The following is a 22057-nucleotide window of genomic DNA, read 5'->3' as shown; positions in this document are numbered from 1 at the left end:
TTACTTATAACATTATACCAGAACATATAAGATTTTTAGACGTTTCCTGTAATGTCTGAAACATTTATATTAACATATTTCCATACATATTTCCATACAAATACAAATATAAGATTTTTAGAAATTTCATGTAATGTCTGAAACATTTATATTAACATATTTCCATACATATTTCCATACAAATACAAATATAAGATTTTTAGAAATTTCATGTAATGTCTGAAACATTTATATTAACATATTTCCATACATATTTCCATACAAATACAAGATTTTTAGAAATTTCATGTAATGTCTGAAACATTTATATTAACATATTTCCATACATATTTCCATACAAATACAAATATAAGATTTTTAGAAATTTCATGTAATGTCTGAAACATTTATATTAACATATTTCCATACAAATAACCCAATGAAAGTTTAGTATTAGTTGTTTTGTTTGTTTTTTTATACTGCAGGTTCTTATTAGGCATCAGTTTTATACACATCAGTGTATACATGTCAATCCCAATCGCCCAATTCAGCACATCACCATCCCCACCTCATCGCAGTTTTCCCCCCTTGGTGTCCATATGTCCATTCTCTACATCTGTGTCTCAACTTCTGCCCTGCAAACTGGCTCATCTGTACCATTTTTCTACGTTCCACATACATGCATTAACATACGATATTTGTTTTTCTCTTTCTGACTTACTTCACTCTGTATGACAGCCTCTAGATCCATCCACTTCTCAACAAATGACTCAATTTCGTTCCTTTTTATGGCTGAATAATATTCCATCGTATATATGTACCACAACTTCTTTATCCATTCGTCTGTTGATGGGCATTTAGGTTGCTTCCATGACCTGGCTATTGTAAATAGTGCTGCAATGAACATTCGGGTGCACGTGTCTTTTTGAATTACGGTTTTCTCTGGGTATATGCCCAGTAGTGGGATTGCTGGGTCATATGGTAATTCTATTTTTAGTTTCTTAAGGAACCTCCATATTGTTCTCCATAGTGGCTGTATCAATTTACATTCCCACCAACAGTGCAAGAGGGTTCCCTTTTCTCCACACCCTCTCCAGCATTTGTTGTTTGTAGATTTTCTGATGATGCCCATTCTAACAGGAGTGAGGTGATACCTCATTGTAGTTTTGATTTGCATTTCTCTAATAATTAGTGATGTTGAGCATCTTTTCATGTGCTTCGTGGCCGTCTGTATGTCTTCTTTGGAGAAATGTCTATTTAGGTCTTCTGCCCATTTTTGGATTGGGGTGTTTGTTTCTTTGATATTGAGCTGAATGAGCTGTTTATATATTTTGGAGATTAATCCTTTGTCCGTTGATTCATTTGCAAATATTTTCTCCCATTCTGAGGGTTGTCTTTTCGTCTTGTTTATGGTTTCCTTTGCTGTGCAAAAGCTTTGAAGTTTCATTAGGTCCCACTTGTTTATTTTTGTTTTTATTTCCATTACTCTAGGAGGTGGATCGAAAAAGATCTTGCTGTGATTTATGTCAAAGAGTGTTCTTCCTATGTTTTCCTCTAAGAGTTTTATAGTGTCCAGTCTTATATTTAGGTCTCTAATCCATTTTGAGTTTATTTTTGTGTATGGTGTTAGGGAGTATTCTAATTTCATTCTTTTACATGTGGCTGTCCAGTTTTCCCAGCACCACTTATTGAAGAGACTGTCTTTTCTCCATTGTATATCTTTGCCTCCTTTGTCATAGATTAGTTGACCATAGGTGCGTGGGTTAATCTCTGGGCTTTCTATCTTGTTCCATTGATCTATGTTTCTGTTTTTGTGCCAGTACCATATTGTCTTGATTACTGTAGCTTTGTAGTATAGTCTGAAGTCAGGGAGTCTGATTCCTCCAGCTCCATTTTTTTGCCTCAAGACTGCTTTGGCTATTCGGGGTCTTTTGTGTCTCCATACAAATTTTAAGATGATTTGTTCTAGCTCCGTAAAAAATGCCATTGGTAATTTGATAGGGATTGCATTGAATCTGTAGATTGCTTTGGGTAGTATACTCATTTTCAGAATGTTGATTCTTCCAATCCAAGAACATGGTATATCTCTCCATCTGTTGGTATCATCTTTAATTTCTTTCATCAGTGTCTTATAGTTTTCTGCATACAGGTCTTTTGTCTCCCTAGGTAGGTTTATTCCTAGGTATTTTATTCTTTTTGTTGCAATGGTAAATGGGAGTGTTTCCATAATTTCTCTTTCAGATTTTTCATCATTAGTGTATAGGAATGCAAGAGATTTCTGTGCATTAATTTTGTAACCTGCAACTTTACCATATTCATTAATTAGCTCTAGCAGTTTTCTGGTGGCAGTTTTAGGATTCTCTATGTATAGTATCATGTCATCCGCAAACAGTGACAGTTTTACTTCTTCTTTTCCAATTTGTATTCCTTTTATTTCTTTTTCTTCTCTGATTGCCGTGGCTAGGACTTCCAGAACTATGTTGAATAATAGTGGTGAGAGTGGACATCCTTGTCTCGTTCCTGATCTTAGAGGAAATGCTTTCAGTTTTTCACCATTGAGAATGATGTTTGCTGTGGGTTTGTCATATATGGCCTTTATTATGTTGAGGTAGGTTCCCTCTATGCCCACTTTCTGGAGAGTTTTTATCATAAATGGGTGTTGAATTTTGTCAAAAGCTTTTTCTGCATCTATTGAGATGATCATATGGTTTTTATTCTTCAATTTGTTAATATGGTGTATCACATTGATTGATTTGCGTATATTGAAGAATCCTTGCATCCCTGGGATAAATCCCACTTGATCGTGGTGTATGATCCTTTTAATGTGTTGTTGGATTCTGTTTGCTAGTATTTTGTTGAGGATTTTTGCATCTATATTCATCAGTGATATTGGTCTGTAATTTTCTTTTTTTGTAGTGTCTTTGTCTGGTTTTGGTATCAGGGTGATTGTGGCCTCATAGAATGAGTTTGGGAGAGTTCCTTCCTCTGCAATTTTTTGGAAGAGTTTGAGAAGGATGGGTGTTAGCTCTTCTCTAAATGTTTGATAGAATTCACCTGTGAAGCCATCTGGTCCTGGACTTTTGTTTGTTGGAAGATTTTTAATCACAGTTTCAATTTCATTACTTGTGATTGGTCTGTTGATATTTTCTGTTTCTTCCTGATTCAGTCTTGGAAGGTTATACCTTTCTAAGAATTTGTCCATTTCTTCCAGGTTGTCCATTTTATTGGCATAAAGTTGCTTGTAGTAGTCTCTTAGGATGTTTTGTATTTCTGCGGTGTCTGTTGTAACTTCTCCTTTTTCATTTCTGATTTTATTGATTTGAGTCCTCTCCCTCTTTTTCTTGATGAGTCTGGCTAATGGCTTATCAATTTTGTTTATCTTCTCAAAGAACCAACTTTTAGTTTTATTGATCTTTGCTATTGTTTTCTTTGTTTCTATTTCATTTATTTCTGCTCTGATCTTTATGATTTCTTTCCTTCTGCTAACTTTGGGTTTTGTTTGTTCTTCTTTCTCTAGTTTCTTTAGGTGTAAAGTTAGATTGTTTACTTGAGATTTTTCTTGTTTCTTTAGGTAGGCTTGTATAGCTATAAACTTCCCTCTTAGAACCGCTTTTGCTGCATCCCATAGGTTTTGGGTCGTCGTGTTTTCATTGTCATTTGTCTCTAGGTATTTTTTTATTTCCTGTTTGATTCCTTCAGTGATCTCTTGGTTATTTAGTAACGTATTGTTTAGCCTCCATGTGTTTGTCTTTTTTACGTTTTTTTCCCTGTAATTCATTTCTAATCTCATAGCGTTGTGGTCAGAAAAGATGCTTGATATGATTTCAATTTTCTTAAATTTACTGAGGCTTGATTTGTGACCCAAGATGTGATCTATCCTGGAGAATGTTCCGTGTGCACTTGAGAAGAACGTGTAATCTGCCGTTCTTGGATGGAATGTCCTATATATATCAATTAAATCTATCTGGTCTATTGTGTCATTTAAAGCTTCTGTTTCCTTATTTATTTTCATTTTGGATGATCTGTCCATTGGTGTAAGTGAGGTGTTAAAGTCCCCCACTATTATTGTGTTACTGTCGATTTCCTCTTTTATAGCTGTTAGCAGTTGCCTTATGTATTGAGGTGCTCCTATGTTGGGTGCATATATATTTATAATTGTTATATCTTCTTCTTGGATTGATCCCTGGATCATTATGTAGTGTCCTTCCTTGTCTCTTGTAACATTCTTTATTTTAAAGTCTATTTTATCTGATATGAGTATAGCTACTCCAGCTTTCTTTTGATTTCCATTTGCATGGAATATCTTTTTCCATCCCCTCACTTTCAGTCTGTATGTGTCCCTAGGTCTGAAGTGGGTCTCTTGTAGACAGCATATATATGGGTCTTGTTTTTGTATCCATTCAGCCAGTCTATGTCTTTTGGTTGGGGCATTTAATCCATTCACGTTTAAGGTAATTATCGATATGTATGTTCCTATGACCATTTTCTTAATTGTTTTGGGTTTGTTTTTGTAGGTCCTTTTCTTCTCTTGTGTTTCCCACTTAGAGAAGTTCCTTTAGCATTTGTTGTAGAGCTGGTTTGGTGGTGCTGAATTCTCTTAGCTTTTGCTTGTCTGTAAAGCTTTTGATTTCTCCATCAAATCTAAATGAGATCCTTGCTGGGTAGAGTAATCTTGGTTGTAGGTTCTTCCCTTTCATCACTTTAAGTATTTCATGCCACTCCCTTCTGGCTTGCAGAGTTTCTGCTGAGAAATCAGCTGTTAACCTTATGGGGGTTCCCTTGTATGTTATTTGTCGTTTTTCCCTTGCTGCTTTCAATAATTTTTCTTTGTCTTTAATTTTTGCCACTTTGATTACTATGTGTCTCGGCGTGTTTCTCCTTGGGTTTATTCTGTATGGGACTCTCTGCGCTTCCTGGACTTGGGTGGCTATTTCCTTTCCCATGTTAGGGAAGTTTTCGATTATAATCTCTTCAAATATTTTCTCTGGTCCTTTCTCTCTCTCTTCTCCTTCTGGGACCCCTATAATGCGAATGTTGTTGCGTTTAATGTTGTCCCAGAGGTCTCTTAGGCTGTCTTCATTTCTTTTTATTCTTTTTTCTTTAGTCTGTTCCGCAGCAGTGAATTCCACCATTCTGTCTTCCAGGTCACTTATCCGTTCTTCTGCCTCAGTTATTCTGCTATTGATTCCTTCTAGTGTAGTTTTCATTTCAGTTATTGTATTGGTCATCTCTGTTTGTTTGTTCTTTAATTCTTCTAGGTCTTTGTTAATCATTTCTTGCATCTTCTCAATCTTTGCCTCCATTCTTATTCCGAGGTCCTGGATCATCTTCACTATCATTATTCTGAATTCTTTTTCTGGAAGGTTGCCTATCTCCACTTCATTTAGTTGTTTTTCTGGGGTTTTTTCTTGTTCCTTCATCTGGTACATAGCCCTCTGCCTTTTCATCTTCTCTGTCTTTCTGTAACTGTGGTTTTTGGTCCACAGGCTGCAGGATTGTAGTTTTTCTTGCTTCTGTTGTCTGCCCTCTGGTCTGGGCAGTTTTCTTACTTTGCCTCAGTTTTTTCATCTATAAAATGGGGGTAAAAATAGTTACCATCTTATGGGGTTATTTTGAGAATTATATGAATTAATCCATGTAAAAAGGGAAAAACAAGTCTAGCTTTTATAACAAGTTATGGTTAGTTATTATCATTGCTTTTTGCTTCTGGGATTCTCCATTCTACCTGCAGAAAACGTACATGGCATGCACTGGCTTATGGATTCGTATTAAGTTACTTCTCCTTTGCCAATTTTCTCATCTACTTTTTTACTGTGTTGTATCTTATGTTTTTGTTTTTTTTATAATACATTGCAAATAAATTTGGAGGGTGTATGTGTATAAAGTTATTATTACGAATATACTTATATTAAGACTTGATACCCATTTAAGCCTACTAAAAATTTACTCCCCTGTTAGGGCGTGCTCCAAGTTACCACAGGCAGGTTACATGATCATTAATGAACACAAATCAAATGGTTATGTGAAGTGGTAATGGCATTCAAGTTGCGCCCGGAACCACACTTAGCGTACAGTAGGAACTTAATAAATATTTGTTGAATGAATGAATGAATGAAGTATAAAAGGAGACCATCAAGTACATTAAAAATGGCCATGTCATTTTGGGACATCTCTTACTATCCTCCCACTCTCTGTGGTTGTCCCTTTTGCTTCCTCTTTTTTTTTGGCTGCGTTGGGTCTTTGTTGCTGTGTGCGAGCTTTCTCTAGTTGCAGCGAGTGGGGGCTTCTCATTGCGGTGGCTTCTTTTGTTGTGGAGCATAGGCTGTAGGCATGCAGGCTTCAGTAGTTGTGGCATGTGGGCTCAGTAGTTGTGGCTCACGGGCTCTAGAGCACAGGCTCAGTAGTTGTGGCGCACGGGCTTAGTTGCTCCGTGGCCTGTGAGATCTTCCCGGACCAGGGCTCGAACCCGTGTCCCCTGCATTGGCAGGCAGATTCTCAACCACTGCACTACCAGGGAAATCCCTGCTTCCATTTTTAGTGAAACAAATCTTTATGCTTTGAGGAACCTGAAGTTAGAAAGTGGGAAAATCTGAAAAGTAGGACATCTGCTAACAATCTAATTATTGTTTATCTGATAGCTTAATGGTATATATTAAAAAGCACTGACTATCTCAGAGAGTCAAGAATTGGTGACGTTCAGGGAAGGCATTCAAGGCCATTTGTAAAAGTGAAGAGCAGCATCTCTAAACCATGTCTGTGAAACTCTGTTATACATTGATATGTTTTAGTGTTTCTAGAGGAAAAAATGTTTAGGGATCAAATAAGTTTGGAATTTGGAATATATTACGTTACTAGATTCCTCCCTCTTGGAGATTCACAATATATAATACATTAGTAGTTTAAAAACTTTGAGAAGTGCTGTAATTAAACAGCAAGAAAAAAGCCTATTTAAATTTGTTTAATCTGGCATTTCACAGACATTAAAAAATTGTGGTAAAGTATGTATAACATAAAATTTACCATTTTAACCATTTTTAAGTATACAATTCAGTGGCATTAAGCACATTCACATTGATGTGCCATTAATACCATTCATCTCCAGAAATTTTCCATTTTCCCGAACTGACACATACCTGTTCAACACTTACTCCCCAATTCTCCCCTCTCCCCTCCCCGCAGCCCCTGGGAAAGACTATTCTACTTTCTGTCTCTATGAATCTGACTACTCTAGGTACCTCATGTAAGTGGAGTCATGAAGCATTTGTCCTTTTCTGACTAGCTTATTTCATTTAGCGTAATGTCCTTAGGGTTCATCCATGTTGTAGCATGTCTTAGAATTGCCTTACTTTTTAAGGCTCAGTAACTTTCCATTGTATGTGTGTACCACATTTGGTTTATCCATTCTTTACCAAGTATTTTTAATTGCTGTGTAGTATTCCGTTGTATGTATGTGTCCTGGCATATGCAGTGTTGGTGGATATTTAGGTTACTTTCAGATCTTCAGTATTACAATCCTGAGATAAATATTTTTGCAGTTATTTCCTTAGAGCAGATCCTAGAAGTGGGGTTGTCCAAAGGGTATTCATGTTTTACACTTTGATATATACTACCAAATTACCCTCTAAAAAGTTCCAATTTTCATTCCCTCTTACAGTGCACGAGAGTGCCCATTTCTCTGAACCCCTGCCAGCATTTGGTTTTAAAGATCTTTGATCTTTGCACAGCTGATCAGAGAAAATAACTTGCTTTTTTGTCTGTGTTCGGAATATCTTTGTTTTAGAAATCAAATCTACCTTCAAATGATAATTTGCTGCTGTCCAAGTGATTTAAAACCTATTCTTTTGGTGTGAAAAGTAGTTTTGGAATAAGTTGATAGTGACAATTTTGAAGGGTGACAATTTTGAAGGGCACATTGTAGAGAAGCTCTTGTACCTGTATTAATTTTTTTAAAAAGCAATTCTTTCTTTATAATCACACTTACACACGACATGCTCATATATGACTTATCTCTGAAACAAAATTGTGTAGTCCTTGGAAGTCAGACAGCAACATTTATTGAATTCCAGCTGTGTGTAAGATTCTTTGTTGCCAGAAAGGATATGGTATTATGGCCCCTGTCCTTGTGGAACTTACAGTCTGAATCCTCAGGTACATTATAGGAGGTGGAAAACATGTTTCTTAGGGCAGTCCTGTGGGAGTTCCCTGTCAGAACTGGAACTGAATAAATAGTTGTTGAGTGATTCATACAGATTCCTCACTGTGTGAAGTCATAGTGTACTAATAGAGAAGATATCTGCTCATGTTAGGGTGTTTTGGGGGCCTCTGTTCTGTTAGGATAGTTAGGGAGTTGGTATGTGCCTTCAGAAGTGCTTGCCCATAACTCTTTTCTTCATAAGAGGTGATGGAACAGGTTCATTTTCCTGAAAAAGATTCTGTTGAAAGTACCCCAGTATAGTTTTGCCACTTTGTCCTTTGACTTTTTGATGCCAGAACACCCATTAAATATGTGGCTTCTCACTGAAAGCCCTTGTTTTTGCAGGGGAGAACTAATCCATATGAAGTTGAAAACACCTGCCCTGTGCTGGTGCCTAGTTGCCTTACTTTCATGGGGAAGATGCTTGTCGTGATTGCTACAAAGATGTTTGTTGATCTGTGATTCCATGGTTCTGTTACAAAACAAATACTGTCATAACTAAATCTGTGGTTGTATACATGTCTTTGTGGTTATATAAGAACTTATTTTTACAAGTGAAACTTAAACGCTCCCCTTTATTTCTGTAATTTTTTTCTGATTAATACACTTAAAGTGGTGGGCTGGCATTAATGTTTCTGCGACTAAATGTCTCAGAAATTTGACACTTAGAAGAATCCCATGATATTAGGAAATATACAGAGTCTATATTAGGGTATAAACTTTTTGACTCAGGCATACCTTACTCACCTTTGCATTTCCTATTAGCTTCAGTGTAAAATAAGTACTTAGTGAATATTTAAGGGAAAAAATGAAAATTAATGTAATTCACTTGATCAGAGATGCCCCTTAGTCAAACTTCCTCTTAATCTCAGTATCTTTAAGATCCACCAGGTGAGGTTAATAGAAGGATATGTTGCCAGACAAAAAATTTAAAAACTTCAGTTAGCTATAATGATTTATTAACTAGATTTCCCCCTATGTTCCATTTCTAGAAGAAACAAATGACAAGAAAATCTGGTGTTCTAGGTCTTTCTAAAAATAAATATCTTCTAGGACTGTTCCTAGGAACATATTCAGTCTACTGTTCACATTCCTTGCACTTCATAATGGTTTTAGAGGAGCAGGGAGGTGACCCAGATGACCTGCAGAGTCCTCTGTTACAAAGGAAGCACGCACTTACTTTACCTGCTGTGAACTTAACGAGAGAAGGATAAATTGTTGATATATTTTAGGATTATTTTAAACAAGAATTGAAAACTGACGTTGGTAACGATATTTTTACCATCAGCATCATCATTATTATTAATAACAGCTAATTTTAAATTATGTACCAGCTGTTCTTTTGAGCATTTTACCTACATAATCTTCTATATATCCTTTCTTCCCTGTAATCCCCATTTCATAAATGAAGAAAGAAAACAGGCTCGCTGAGGTTAAAGTTATTTTGACCAAGATCACATAGCTAGCAAGTGATAGGACCAGGATTTGAACCCAGTTCTGCCTATAGGCCCTTAGGTTCCTAACTACTATTCTGTAATATTTTATTTGTTGAGTATTCCCATTTAACTGAGGAGGTACCATTTTGTTCCCAGAATAAACATCATTACAGTTTTAACAGGATTCAGGAAGCAGTTCTTATAATTAGGTTTCTAAAATAAGAAATTAATCTGGTAGCAGACAAGTTTGATTAATAAGTTTTATTTTAAAAGCACAATACTATCTTAAATCAGAAGGAAGGAAAATGTATTTATTGAACAAAATTACTTTGGTGGTCCGTTTTTGTAAAATTCCTGGTAACTCAGAAAACATTGTCTGTGCCCTTTTAGGCATTTCACAACCATATGGCAGGAGGGGGAAATGTAAACTGAAGAAATACGGTTTCATACTTTAGCACATCATTTGAGGAAAATACAGCTTGTTCCCCCATGACCTTATAAAGTAATGAGAAGACTGCATGGGAATGAAGGGAGAAAGAAAGGAAAATTTATTGTTTTAACAGTGGTTATGTGCTTTGAATGGCCTAAGGAGTTACTGTTACTTGTTTTGTAAAAGAGTAAGCCATCTTCTCTGATACCATGGAGATCTCATTGACTAGAGCGGTAACCCCTAGAGCTTATAAGGATTTCCTTTCAGCTTAGACTTAATCCTTTTAAGCTCCTAGCTACAGGGACAAATGTTGATTTTCAAGGTAGCATTTTACCACATTGAATTTGTTTGAAAAATGATGCAGTCATTTTCTGCCTTATTCTTAAATGTTGCTGTGTACATCGTGTTTCTAGGTAGGTGAGCCCGTGAAACAATATGAAGAGAAGAAAATAGCCTTTTAAGGAAATTGGCCCACAGAAAGGATGGCCTTCTTGGACAATCCAACTATCATTCTAGCTCATATTCGACAGTCACATGTGACCAGTGATGACACAGGAATGTGTGAGATGGTTCTCATTGATCATGATGTTGACCTAGAGAAGATTCATCCTCCTTCAATGCCTGGAGACAGTGGGTCAGAAATTCAGGGAAGCAATGGTGAGACTCAGGGCTATGTATATGCCCAGTCAGTCGATATTACCTCAAGTTGGGACTTTGGTATTAGAAGACGCTCAAACACAGGTAAACATTGCCTTTTAGTCATGTCTTCTGAGCTTTAAATCAGTAAACAATCTTATAGAATAATGTATAACGTTGGCATAGGTTTAATGGGGAAAGTTACTGTGCATTAACAGGAATGTGCGTGTATTACACTAACAGTGAGTCTAAGCAGTCTCTCCATCTCTGCAACTGTGAATGGAGAGAGTCTCTGGAATGATGCTGTTAGAAGGAGGTAGACAGAAGAGGGATAAGGAAGCAGACAGAGGAAGAATAGGTGAAAAAGTTGGCTATGAGAGGAGTGTTGGGTGTTCTGTTTCTAAAAAGTGACTGTACAGAGAGGGAAGTGGACTGTTTTGTGTATCTTCACAGAGCAACATTATTCCCAGAAGGCAGACTACCTGGAGGCAGATTTCAGGTTGACATGATAAAGAACCTTTAATACAGAGAGCTGACCAGCCAAGGGTGCTGCTGCCAGAGACAGTTCTTGCCCTGGAGGAATTGTAGGGGGGTATGGGGTTCGGAGGGAGACAACTGAATATTTGTTAGGCCTGCTTTTAGTAGGAATTCCTACACTGGGTGTGAGATTAGAAAAGGTGCCCCTGTTTTTGATACATTACCTTTATTTAGTTGATCTCTACCCTTTGATAATTGTGGCTTGAAAATGCTCGACTTTGGCATATATCTATTTAGTCGTTAGCTTTGAAACACTTATCATTCCCCTTTTCCAGCTTATGTTTTTTGGGAGCATTTCAAGGGCAATGTGATAAACCAAGTCCTTTACTTAGATAAATTATTTAGACTTTATAATCTAGTTGTTCAAATATGACAGGGTATTCTACAAAATAATTTATTTTTTTTTAGATAATCAAAAAATATAATCTCCTTATCAGTAGCAATAACCTGCTAACTCCCAGGAAAAGTAACGGCAGGATATATAGTAGAACATTGAAAATATTTATATGTTTATTTTCACAGTCCAAATGTAAAATGTATGTAAAGGAGTACTGCAGGTAGAGCAGGATACAATTCACAGTGCAAAGCATGTTAAGGTTTTGGTTCAGAATTCAGCATTCTGTGACATCTACAAAGAATAATTTGCTCTCATGATGAAAATAATTAATAGCATTTCCCAGTATATAAAGGAAGTTTTATCAAAATAGGATTTGAGTGAAGGTTTGAATATAATTTAGAACCATTGATTCTTGGTTCTCTAGTTGAAACTGACTTCCTTGCAAGTTATTGAGATGATATCTTTTATGACAGGTTGAATGGATTTCAGTAGGAGAATGACGCTAAATTGAGAGCTTTATGATTATATTACTTTGGCTGTACCCTTCACATTTATTAATTGCAATTGAATGTATTTTTCTTCCGTGGAATTTGGTTAGATATAGTGACATTGTCAGAATGCTTTTGCCAGCATAGTTTAATTTTCTGGCAAGATTAATTTCAGTGTTTCCCTACCACAAGGCTAAGGCAGGAATGTAAGATTTCCTATCTTGGAAGTGGTTGAAAGAAAACTTAATTTTATTTATTTATTTTATTAACATTGTGCCAGGATAGGAAGTTGAAGATTAGCAAGAGGAAGCTAATTTGAAGAGGTGGCATCAGTTGTGACTTTCTTTTCCATTGTAGTCTCCGTGTGCAGCAGTTGTTAATGTATGCTGGACAGTATTTCTTTAAAAGATCAGTTCACTGACTTTTGAAGGTTGATCAGCCAGTGGTAATATAATCACAAATGCACAATTTTAGATGACACGTTTGTTATTGTTGTTGGAATTTCTTAAGCTAGTACTTGGATGCTAATAATTAATTAAGATTGTGAGGTATCCTAGTGACCAGGGAATTTACTTTCTAATCCTTTCAGCATATCTTAAAATTTTGTATAAGAAAAATTGTTCTTTTTAAGATTTGACTAATGTTACAAAGATACAAATCATTTATTTTACTACCTATAAACTGTTTCAGCCCACTGAAGAAAAGCTATGCTAATTTATATAGCTTTGACATTTTATAATTTCATGATTTTTAGATAAAGGATTTTATATTTAAAACTTTAATAGTCTAGTCTGAGTTCATTTATCTTTAATTTTTGAAACGGGTAGAGTAATTCATAACAGTAATTTTATTCCTGTAATGTAATATTCACTTCAGTTCATTTGTGCATTAAAATTCCTTTAAGACCGTTATTAATGATTTATATAATGAAATGTCATATTAATCACAGAAGTTTTCACATTTTATTATTCTCTTCCATGTTAATACTATCTTTATGATCTCTATTAATGTTTTATATCCTCTAATTTCAATTATAAATCAAGAATATTTTCATGTTTTTGTTGGTATTTGCTTTTCAGGGGTGCCACCTTTAAAATTTTATGACTTTTTCCCTACGTATGCAATATAAAACATCTTTATTCATATAAAGGTAGTTAATTATGTCTTTGTTTATAGTAAACTTTCATTGACAAACTTATAGTTATAATATTTCTTTTCAAGCTCAAAGATTAGAACGACTCCGAAAAGAGAGACAAAACCAGATCAAATGCAAAAATATTCAGTGGAAAGAAAGAAATTCTAAGCAATCAGGTAAATCGAAATAATTTTAATTATTAATTTGAGATTTATATATTTAGTTTATATTATTATATAAGAGCTTTTATTTTTAATTCATCCTTTTAAATCCTCTAGGCAGATACCTCTTGTGTTTTAAACTTTGAACTCTTTCACTTGGGTGCCTTGGCCCGCTGAAGCTGTGTGTTCTTTAGGTCTTGTCTTTTTGGCCACTCCTCCTCCTGGGTCACAAGAACTGATGAGTGCAGGGCATATTTTGTAGAAACTGTTGTGCCAGTACCTTGTTCTTAGAGCCAGGGTGTACCTATGATTTGGATGGGCCTCTGGATTGTAGATCCCTCCTGGCAGTTCTAACCTAGACTTTCCCTTGCCTCATTAGCCCCAATAACAATCTTTTTTGCATATATGCTAATTCTTTTCCTTTAGCTTACAGACCATTATGTTCCTGGTATTAGCATTTGCAGTATGTGTTCATATGGTATGTATTGATACATTAAAAAGCTGGTTGTCTTATATATTTTCAAAGCTTCAATCTCAGCAAGAAGAGAAGACTTTTTTTTTTTTTTTAAAGTTCTATTTACATCCACATTTTAAATGACCTTTTTTTTTTTTTTTAAATTTTATTTATTTATTTATTTATGGCTGTGTTGGGTCTTCGTTCCTGTGCGAGGGCTTTCTCCAGTTGTGGCAAGTGGGGGCCACTCTTCATCGTGGTGCGCGGGCCTCTCACTATCGCGGCCTCTCTTGTTGCGGAGCACAGGCTCCAGATGCGCAGGCTCAGTAATTGTGGCTTACGGGCCTAGTTGCTCCGCGGCATGTGGGATCTTCCCAGACCAGGGCTCGAACCCGTGTCCCCTGCATTGGCAGGCAGACTCTCAACCACTGCGCCACCAGGGAAGCCCGAGAAGACTTTTTTAAAAAGTACAAAATAGAATGCTATTAAAATATTTTCTAATTTTTTATCATATTTCCTAGGCTTTTTTTTTTTTTTCCTCCTTTGAAATAAATGTCTGCAGTCTGTCTTTTATATCTTCTTAGCACCTCCCTCTACCACCCTGGCATATAATACATGTCCTATCAATTTTCGTTGACTGACTCCTTTGCTACATAATATTTATGAAACCAATAATATTAATGATTATCACATTAACAGCAGCACCTACCTAGTGCTGTGGTAAGTACCTTATGTGCATTACCTCCAGTGCAATGGTCTTATAAGGTGTAGGTATCGTTGCTGTCGTTAACAGACGAAACAGAAGGTCACAGAGACTTAACTTGCTAAAGTTACAAGGCTAGGAAGTGGTAGTGCAGTAGAGCCATGTTTTGTATCTAGCACTGTCTGCACCTAAAGGCCAATCTCTTTCTGCTAAACCATGTCATAAAAAGTGGTTATTGCTTTCTCCTACTATAATTGTAAACCCAGGAGTGTTCAGTGGGTATGGTTTTCTTAATGATTGCTTCTAAATAACGACTGTTTAGAACGAGAAATCCTCTTCTTTCTCTTTTTTATGTCTCACTTCCGTGACTTCCTATAGTTCTTCTTGAATGTCTTTTTAGTTTTGCTCTTGCTACTTTAAAAATCTCTCCAGGCTGGCCTTTTCTGTTGATCTAGTTAATACTTCTCTCTGTTATATTTAGCATAAACTGGAAAACCCTTATATCATTTATTTTGTCCACTTTCTTCAATATTTTTGTATGTCTTAATGTTTTTCCTATTTATCTCTCCTTAATGAATTCAGAGCCAGTTTAATAAGCCCATCTCTCCAGCTACCCTTTGTTTTGCCTTCTTCACTTCCATGTCTTAAAATGATCATAAATAAATAAATTAATAAATAGAGTAGAACATCTCAAATGTATCTTCATTAACCCCTTTCACAATGTGAGGAGTAATTTCTTCAACCTAAATTTTGATGCATCTAATAAGTTTTGGTACTCCCCTGCCCACTCCTTAAAGTCTAATCCACTTTTACTTTTGTTCAGTGTTTCACAGAATGTGCTGGAGAAACAAATAGTCCCCTGTTGGCTTTCATTTTAACCACACCATCCATTATGTATATCTGCTTCTCTCTCCCTCAGTTTCCTTCCCTTTATTTCTGTCTCAGAGATTTCAGTAGTTGACACTGTGATCTTATTTCTGGAAAAGCTCCTTAATGTGCCTGCCCATGCTTTGAGACGTTGACCTTGATTCTGGCCAGACCAGTAGCCTGCCTGGTGGTTAGTTACTCTTGATGGTTAGAGTGAACCTTGTCAATGCACAGAAGAATGCCTTTGAATTTTCTGTTAAGCTGGGTTCTATCATTACCCCAGACTGGCACTCTGGTTATCCTGAAATGTGTTAGAAAAGTGGAGTTCGCAGTCCACTAAACATCTACCTGGCAAATGGATCAGCCATTCTATTTTCACACATCTCTCAAATACATACTCTCTTTTGGCAAGAAATGCCACCACCAAATCATTTTGATATTAATTGGGAATTTTGGCTAGGTAATCTTTCGTTCATTTCCTCATTCTTTTTCTGCTAATTACATTTTGTTAAAAATCCTTTCATCTGTTTTTTATCTTTGTTTTATTTCATTCCCCACTAGAAGAATCATCATTATGAATATGATGACCTCCCATGCAATGTTCTTTTTCCACAGTTATTCTATCTACATCCAGTTTATTCTTTAAGACACTGCCTAAATGCTTCCTTTTCATAGAGGAGTTAGAGGGATCTTAGAAACCATCTGGTCCATACCTCGAAGTTTTTTGTTTTTTTTAAAAATAAATTTATTTTATTTATTTATTTTATTTTTGGCTGCATTGGGTCTTCATTGCTACACGCGGGCTCTCTCTAATTGTGGCGAGCAGGGGCTACTCTTTGTTGTGGTGCACGGGCTTCTCATTGTGGTGGCTTCTCTTGTTGTGGAGCATGGGCTCTAGGTGTGCAGGCTTCAGTGGTTGTGGCACGTGGGCTCAGTAGTTGTGGCTCTTGGGTCTACAGCTCAGGCTCAGTAGTTGTGGTACATGGGCTTAGTTGCTCTGTGGCATGTGGGATCTTCCCAGACCAGGTCTCGAACCCGTGTCCCCTGCATTGACAGGCGGATTCTTAACCACTGTGCCACCAGGGAAGTCCCTCGAAGTTCTTTATGAACTTACTGACCCATATGCCACGAGACCACATGGTAAATGTAATACCTTATAGTAAGATTCTTTTAGTATTTCTGTAACTAAAACTACATGGATAAATGTGAAGACAATGTCATTGGAAGACAGCTTTGTCAGGAATAATCTCAAATCAAAGACTAGTATTTTTAATTTTATTGTTTTAAAATGGTGTTGGTATATTATTTACAAAATTAGTTATTATTCTTATTTATTGAGTCATTTAACAAGTATTTCTTCTACAACTTCTGTGTGCATAGTAATTCTGTGCTAGGTGCTTTGGGGAATACATGATTCCTGTCCTTAAGAAGTTTGAAGTCTAATTGGAATTCAAGGCTATTTACATGTGAAGTTAAATAATAACTTAAAACAATAATGTAGTTTTTATCAGTTACTTATGAATATTCCTGAAGTTTTCTTAATACACCTTCTATTATTGGTTTCTTAAGACAACAGTTCCCAGATACAATGGCTGTATAAAAGTCAGAAATGCATCCAAAAGTGCATGTTATAATGACATTCTGTATACATTTCTAGGCCCTGTCTGTGTAATTCCTGATTCAGTAGGTAGAGGTTGGGGTCCACAAATCTATATTTTTCAGAAGCTCACTGGGTGATTCTGGGGTAACCAGCTGTGAGCACCACTGGATTATAATATGCCAGCCATTAACTTTACTTCATCTTCATGCAAGTAGAGCAAATTAGCTTTTAATATTTCTATATTATTGGTGAGAAAACTGGAGGACAGAGGTGCTAACTAACTTTCCCAAGTTACTTACTTACAAGTAGTGACAAAGTCAGAATTCTTCTCCTGGCCAATCTGATCCCAAACACTGTGGTCTCTCCACTGTGCTCCGTTCTCTCCCATACCATAGGCAGAAAGGAGCTGCTCCTGGAGCTTTGAATATTGAGGAGTCTTTGGGGTTCCCTTGTACCTTTCTTTCTCTGTGTGTCAGCTACAGCCAGTGTTCGGGAAAGTTACCAAAGCTTCTATATTAAAAACTTTCAGTTGCAAATAATGAAAAGCAAGTGAAGTCAAAGTTGAAGAGTAGCTTGAAGTTGAGCAACTCAAGAAGTATAGCTGTGCCTTATGAATGGCTTAGAACCAGGAGGAAGGGCTCTGTGACCTTTTCCAATCTTATCTCTGCTTTTCTGTGACCATCTGCTCTCTCCTTCCTCCTCCCATTCTGCTCCCTATCCCCACAACTACTTTCTCTGCTTTTCTGATCCAGGGTTATTCATTCAACAAGTATTTATTTAGCTCCCACAGTATGCAAAGGCAGTTATGCACTATTATAGGCCTAGAAGGTAGAGCAGTGAACAAGACAAAGTCCCTCCCCTCGTGGAGGTTGTGGGGGAGAAAGGCAGTTAAACGAACATAGGAGGTCTGGTGTCAGAATGGGAGAAGTGGCATAGAAAACAATATCCCCCAACTAAGGTGGGTAGGGAATGCTAGGCATGGGATCTTGCTGTTTTATATAGGGTGATCAGGGAAGGTCGAATTAGGAAGGTGGTGGATGAGCAGGGATCTGAAGGAAGTGAAGGAGTGAGCCAGGCAGATACTGGGAGATGAGTGTTCTAAGATGAAGGAACAGCAAGTGCAAAGGTTCTGTGGCAGAAGTGTGACTGATGTACTCAAGGAATAGCAAGGAAGGATGCTTGTTGGTTAGAGTAGAGTAAGCAAGGGAAGGAGTGGGGTCAGAGAAGTAAGTAGTGGGAGACCTGATCATGCACAGTCCTATAAGGACCCTGGGTGAGGTGATTTGATCAGAGTACTGATATGATGTGTGACTTACGTTTTTTTTTTCCTAACTTGAATTTCCTTTAAAACAACTATTTATTATAAAAATTTTCAGACACAAAAACAAAGAAAAAAAATTTCAAACATATACAAAAGTAGAGAGAATGGTGTCATGAACCCCTCGTGCCCATCACCCAACTTCAGCAGTTAGCAATATATGTTTCGTCTTGCGTCATTTAGACATTCACCTCCCCTCCCCTCCCAGATTATTTTTAAGCAAATCCTAGCTATCATATAATTGCATACCTAAATACTTTTGTGTTTGTTTATTTATTTATTATTTATTTTATTTTTGGCTGCATTGGGTCTTCGTTGCTGCGTGCAGGCTTTCTCTAGTTGCGGCGAGCAGTGGCTACTCTTCGTTGTGGTGCGTGGGCTTCTCATTGCGGTGGCTTCTTTGTTGCGGAGCACGGGCTCTAGGCATGCGGACTTCAGTAGCTGTGGCACACGGGCTCAGTAGTTGTAGCTCACGGGCTCTAGAGCACAGGCTTAGTAGTTGTGGTGCACGGGCTTAGTTGCAGCACACAGGCTTAGTTGCTCCGCGGCATGTGGGATCTTCCCGGACTAGGGTTCAAACCTGTGTCCCTTGCATTGGCAGGCAGATTCTTAACCACTGTGCCACCAGGGAAGCCCTATGTGTTTTTTAACATGTAATAAAACTGCACTACCACTATCCTCCAAAAATTAGCAGGAATTCTTTACTATTATCAAATATTTTCCTGATTGTCTCAATTTTTTTTTCTTTCTCCCCCTTCCCCCCATTTTGTTGGTTCAGGTCTAGATCTAAGGTCCACACCTTACTTTTGGGTAACATGTCTCATTTCCTTTTTAATCTATAGATTCTCTTTCACTTTTTATTCTTGTAATTTATTAGTTGAAGAAACTGGGTCATTTGTCCCATAGTATTTCCTACATTCTGGCTTTTGCTAATCATATCCCCATGGTCTCATTTAATATGTTCCTCTGTCCTCTTTATTTCCTATAAACTGGTGGTTAGATCTACAAAATTGCTCAGATTGAAGTTTGATTTTTGGTAAGAATACTGTGTACATGCTGATCTGTATTTCCTATTGCATCATTTTAGGAAACATGGAATGTCTTACTGTGTTTTTTGTGACAAGATTGATGGTGGAATCAGGCGTTATCCATCCATTATTAAATTACTCCCATCAGCTTTTCATCTGATAGTTTTAGTGGCCATTAATGAGCATCACCTAGATTCATTATTTCATTAAGAAGTGTGAAATAGTGATTTCTAATTTTATCAACTTGTTTTATATAAAGAACTTTCCCTAATCTATTATTTGGCTATCCTCAGGTATAGTCCCTACAAGAACAGCAGGGTAAATGCTTGCTTCTTTACCTTTGTCAGTTGTTTTCAGAATGAAGAGTTTGTTCCCTAGCATCCCATGTAGATGAGGGTTTTTTTCCCTTTGTATCATTATGCACTCATGGGTTTTTAAGCATAATTTATATTTTTCAATTCATTGCAGTTATTCTTTTTTTATGCTGAAATTGTCCCTTTGTATAGTGAGTCCCTTCACATTTGGTACTAAGTTCTTTTGACACAATTCCAGTAATCTTTCATAGTTTCCTTGCTTTCTTGTATAACAAGATGTTGCAGGTTCATCTTGCACATTTTCTTCCCCAAATCTGGAATCAGCTGTTTTTCCAGGGAGTCTTGATTCTTTTTAGTGGTAAATGGCATTAAGAGACCACAACTGAGCTCTAGGGGTGCTCACTGGATTGATTTTTGTTTTCCTTGTAGGCCTTTTCAGGGAGTAGAGCTCAGAAAAAAATAATTTTTACTTTTGATTTTATGTTTATGTATCCTTTCTCATGCTGAAAATCTTGGTTCCAGAATAGAAATACCAATATTATTATTAACATTATGATTAGTGAAAACAGTTTAAGATTTTTTTTTTTTGTCTTTTTGATATGTTCCATTAGGGAATGTACAGTCAAATTGCTATGTGATAAAGTTACTTAAAATAATTCCTCTCTTTGTAGTTAAACTGCCAACTAAATATTACACTTAAGTTCATTTTTCATTTTGCTTTTATTTTTAAAGGTTGCACTTTTTCTTTATTAATTACACAAAACATTTACATGGTTGTAAAGTTAAATACATAAAACAAGGTAAACCAGAGAAATCTAGCCTCATTCCTTGTCTTCTACTCTTTTAGATAGTCATTTAAAAAAAGGTTTTGGCTTTTCTGTCCACTTACAAATATATATAAGCATATTTACATTCATATCCCCCTCTTTTTAAATTAAAGATAGCATAATACACACTGTTTTATGCAACCCATTTTTCATTTAGCAACACATCCTGAGAATTACTCTGGAGCAATACATAGAGATAGGTTTCATGATGTGGTTGTACCATAGTTTAACCAACCAGTCCCTTGTTGAGGGATATTTGATAGTTTTCAGGCTTTTGCTGTTGCAAATGGGACTGCAGTAGTAAGCGTCATGCATATTAGTTTTGTTTTGTTTTGTTTTTTTGCCAGTGTCTCTAGGATCAGAATCCTGAAAGTGGTATTTATTGTTGGGCCAAGGGGTAAATATGTGGTTTTCTTTGACATAGTTACATTCCCCTTTATTGAGATTTGCTGTTTTGCATTCCCTCTAGTAATGTGTCGAGTGTCTATTTCCTGATAGAAGTGGAATGGTATCATAGTATAGTTTTTTGTTTTTTTTTTAATATATGTATTTATTTATTTACGGCTGTGTTGGGTCTTCGTTGCTGCGTGTGGGCTTTCTCTAGTTGCGGTGAGCCGGGGCTACTCTTCGTTGCGGTGTGCGGGCTTCTCATTGCGGTGGCTTCTCCTGTTGTGGAGCCCGGGCTCTAGGTGCGCGGGCTTCAGTAGTTGTGGCACATGGGCTCAATAGTTGTGGCTCGCAGGCTCTAGAGCGCAGGCTCAGTAGTTGTGGCACACAGGCTTAGTTGCTCCACAGCATGTGGGATCTTCCCGGACCAGGGCTTGAACCTGTGTCCCCTGCATTGGCAGGCAGATTCTTAACCACTGCACCACCAGGGAAGTCCCTCGTAGTATAGTTTTAATTTACATATTTCTTATTATGAATGTGGTTGAACATCTTTCCATTTGTTTAAGAGCTATTTGAATTTCTTTTTCTGTGGACATTATATATTTCTTGTCCATTTTTCTATTGGGTTGTTGGTCAGTATCTTCTCTACTTTGAGAATCTTTATATATTAGGAAGTTTTTATTTTTATGTCATCAGATTTATCAATTTTCTTCTTATTCTGAAGTTTATAACTTTATTTTTCTTTTTTAAAATTTAAAAAAATTTTGGCTGCACCACGCGGCATGCGGGAGCTTAGTTTCCTGACCAGGGGTTGAACCCGCGCCCCCTGCAGTGGAAGCGTGGAGTCTTAACCAATGTATGACCAGGGAAGTCCCTATAACTTGTATTGTAAAAGACTCATTGGCTGCTGTGTTGGGAAGAGACAGTGGTCTGGGTTGGGGTGGGGGAGGCAAGGGTGGAAACGACCAGTTTGAAGGTGGTGGTAATAATCCAGCTTTGGTAGCTATAGGTGGTTCTGGATATCTTCTTAAGTTTCTGTTGATGGATAGGATGTGCGAGAAAGAGAAAAGTGGAATGACACCCAAGTTTTTTGCCTAGCAGAATTGAGTTGCCATTAAATGAGAAGAAAATTGTGGGAGGGGCGGGTTTGTGGGGAAGATCAAGAGTTTGGTTACGGACGTGTAAAGTTTGAGATACCTATTGGACATCCAAGTGGAGGTGCGAAA

General features: G+C 36.9%; 1 protein-coding gene across 3 annotated transcripts in view; it reads left to right on the top strand.

Moving 5' to 3' along the window:
* The window catches only part of MAPKAP1 (MAPK associated protein 1), a 239942-nt gene that overhangs the window by 24504 nt on the left and 193381 nt on the right, over nt 1-22057 (top strand). For all 3 annotated transcript variants that reach the window (XM_057548443.1, XM_057548445.1, XM_057548444.1), the window contains exons 3-4: nt 10453-10780; nt 13259-13348. In XM_057548443.1, coding sequence (XP_057404426.1) covers nt 10522-10780; nt 13259-13348 — 349 coding nt within the window. In that variant the 5' untranslated portion in view covers nt 10453-10521. The remainder of the gene's footprint in view (nt 1-10452; nt 10781-13258; nt 13349-22057) is intronic.

The sequence above is a fragment of the Balaenoptera acutorostrata genome, chromosome 6 (assembly GCF_949987535.1).
Source record: "Balaenoptera acutorostrata chromosome 6, mBalAcu1.1, whole genome shotgun sequence".
Classification (NCBI taxonomy): domain Eukaryota; kingdom Metazoa; phylum Chordata; class Mammalia; order Artiodactyla; family Balaenopteridae; genus Balaenoptera; species Balaenoptera acutorostrata.
This window is presented reverse-complemented; position numbering and strand designations above follow the sequence as displayed.